A 3,422-nucleotide genomic window follows, 5' to 3' on the forward strand; every position below is an offset into this window, starting at 1 on the left:
TTATTCACTTATAAAGAAAAGAAATCCTATAAATGTAAATTAATAACAATTACTTTTGATATATCAGTTTTGTTATATGTGCATATTTTTTGAGGGATAATTATGCATCCTTACGTGTCACCTGGAATGTGTATTATCTTTTTATGGAATCTGAAATTTATGGGGTAGGTATTACCGCGCGCTGAAATTCATTTCCGATAAAATTCAGATCTTTGAAATTTAAAAACGCGCCAAAATAAATAATTTCTATAGTTGGAAAAATAGAAAAATAATTTTCTGAGTATGTTTTTAAATTGAATATCTGATTTTGTCGAAAATGTATTCCAAGTATGTTTCCGTGTTATAAATTTCTCACGATTTGATTATTAAATTTTAATTTATATTTTAAAAATTATATTGATTTTTACAATTATATATTTTTAAAAGATTCTTGTATTTCATCGGTTAAAGAGCAATTATTTCTACTAAAATTATTGGAGGTCATCGAATTACTCTTGGATATTAGTATATTTATTAAAACGTGATAATAACACCGCCTCCCCCCCCCCGCCTTCGATATAATAAAACATGATGATAAACTTTGTGAATGCCATAAATTTCCGGCTATAAGACTTAATTACAAACGTCGACCTCTCCATTTTCCGCCTATAGTAAAGCATATCATTACAATAATAATCTAATGAGTTTCAAACAAAAATTCAACATACACATAGAAAAAATTGACAATATAGACCAAAATTTTGAAATTCTAGATATCTTAGGGCATGGTGCTATGGGACCCATCTACAAAGCCCGCGATAAGAAAAACTTTAATCCTTCCTCCTCGCAAGATGGTATAGTGCTTAAGTGCAGGGAAAAAGTTAATGTCAAAACTAGAGACTTTCAAAGGGAGGTTCTCTATAGTTATTTGTTATCGGCTCACGAAAATATAGTTAACACTTACAACATAGCCTACGAAACGCCCTTGGAATACATAATGGTGCAAGAGGTGGCCCCGTTTGGTACTTTGATTGATTGGGTGCCAAAAAAGAAAGGATTGGAAGAAAGTCCCGCTTCAAGAGATATCATCAGGCAAGTTTCTTCGGCCATCGACTTTATGCATAGTAAAGAAGTGATCCATTGCGATATAAGGCCCGAGAACGTGTTGGTATTTCAGCACGAGGATTACAAAATGATTCCTATCTCCCAGTCAAACATTCATTCTATATATTCACCACCCAATCAAATTTTTACCAATTATTTATCACCATTATCACAGCCTATTACGGCAGGTCACAATCTTAACGTAAATACAACGAGCAACAGGTCGCCATCCTTCTCTAACATAAGCAACGCGTTCACTTCCCTCGCTACCATAGGTACACTTTCTTCGTCTCAGCAAACACCTCCCTTCATCCAAATCATAGGTCAATACAGAGTTAAATTGGCCGGCTTCGATAAATCCTTAAAAAGGGGATCGCTCATTAAGAAGTTGTCCAAAGCGAATCCCTATTCGGCTCCCGAAATTTGCGACAAGTTTTACCAAGAGGGTTACCCTGCAGAGCCTTATGGAGATGTGTGGGCCTTCGGTGTTTTGGTATTTTATATTCTCACTGGAAACTCCCCCTGGAATGCAGCCATCGAATTGACCGACCCCGATTTCACAGAATTTGTTAAATGGCTGCGACGCAAAAGGGTTTCGCCACCCCCCTCGTTTAAAGCCTTCACAGACAAGTTTTGTAAATACTTTCGCAAGGTTTTCGAGCTAAAGAAAGAAAAACGCTGCCCCATCAAAGAGATCAACAAGTATTATTCCGTCAACGAGAGGTGGAAAAAAGCAGAGGATGATTTGGCTAAGGTTCTACCTACCCCTTTCAAATCTGACTCGGATACGGAGCCTATTGCTACTAAGCATCGACATAACTATCAACAACGTTACCACAATAGATGTAAAGAGCACGAGGATTATGATGAATATGACGATTACGAAGAATATGAAAGCAACGGGGACGATTCACTGAGAGCTCAATTAGAAGAATTTGAAAGATATCTAGAGAAAAAGGGTGTGCGAACAGAGATGATCGATAAGAAAACAGATAGAAAAATAAGGATAGAATCATGGCTCAAAAGCAACCCTTCCGATGCCAGTTTGCCTAACATGGGAGAATCTAGTAGCGATACCGAGGAAATCAAAACAAGTTTGTATTGTCAATTATTTCTATTATGAAATAAATAATAAATTGATCAATTCTTTTTTAAAAAAAAATACTTTGATCACTGGAAACTAATTAATATGCAGTTTTTGTTATTATTTTATAACTTTATCTTTTAAAGTATTCACAAAAATATATTTACAAAATTATTTACATAATAAAAAAAAAGGGGTCAACAATAATCAGCAGACAAAGGACTTATCACATCCAGTTCTTATAAACCTTCAACGTAAAACTACTGAACATCAACGTCTGACCGCATCTTGCGATAATCTAGAAGATGAGACTGCTTCGACTACCAAACCTAGAGTGTGTTTCGGCAAAAAGCGAATTCCTAACAATAATAAAAATCTATTTCCGGATAGAAAATTGAATTCCATAAGTCCGCCAGATAGTAGGAGCCCTCTTGTTTCACCTCGAATATCGTTGGATGAAGGGGAAGGTATTATTTTGAATCAAGATCTGGCCAAGACGAAGTTAGTCAATCATAAAAATAATTTTATCGGAGACGCGAGCAGTGAAAGTGACGAATATTTTGATTTCGCGATTAACAATGATAACGTGAAATACGAAAAATATGATAGACCCAATAGCCCCGTTGTAAATACTGGTAGGACTCAGCCGGTTAGTATATACTTAGAACAAGCATCTTCAGAATCGATATCAGAAGACAATAATAAATAAAAATGAATTTGATATTATATATATAGTATGTATATATACATATATACCCCATGCTATATATTATGGCAAAGATCATGTTTCTTAACGAGATAGGAAATATGAAAAGCTCAAAAACCCCAACTAGAAGTCATCACTTTACCAATCAAGTATTTAATGCCAAAATTTTGTGCAATATATCGTCGTTGATTTTATCTTGCTCTATATAAATACTGTGTTCTAGAAAAAAAAATTTATAACATGTTTTTATGTTAAAAAAAATTATTTTATATTATAATTTATTTATAATCAATAATAAAATGTAAATAAATTTATAACTCTAAATAATATAATGTATTCAGTTATACTACCAATACCAAAACAATGCGCATATACAATATGATAGGTTTATTTTGCATACAAATTGTTTGATATTAGATTATATTTAAATTAATATTATTTTATCTTTTTAATCTAGTGACTAATATTAGGCAAGCACTGATTAAATCTATCCATACTAAAAAAGAATTATATTTTACATAATGGCCACATTCCAAAAAAGCATTGTGT

General features: G+C 33.3%; 1 protein-coding gene across 1 annotated transcript; it reads left to right on the top strand.

The window, feature by feature from the left end:
• Window positions 1-561: 561 nt before the first annotated feature.
• LOC135927485 (uncharacterized) lies at window positions 562-3,106 on the top strand. The gene is made up of 2 exons (XM_065463490.1): window positions 562-2,177; window positions 2,362-3,106. Exons 1-2 carry the CDS (start codon window positions 680-682, stop codon window positions 2,874-2,876), a joined length of 2,013 nt encoding a protein of 670 aa, XP_065319562.1. The 5' UTR covers window positions 562-679; the 3' UTR covers window positions 2,877-3,106.
• Window positions 3,107-3,422: the final 316 nt, after the last annotated feature.

Source organism: Gordionus sp. m RMFG-2023, chromosome 3 (assembly GCF_954871325.1).
Source record: "Gordionus sp. m RMFG-2023 chromosome 3, tfGorSpeb1-WG-v2, whole genome shotgun sequence".
NCBI classification, from domain to species: Eukaryota; Metazoa; Nematomorpha; class Gordioida; order Chordodea; family Parachordodidae; genus Gordionus; species Gordionus sp. m RMFG-2023.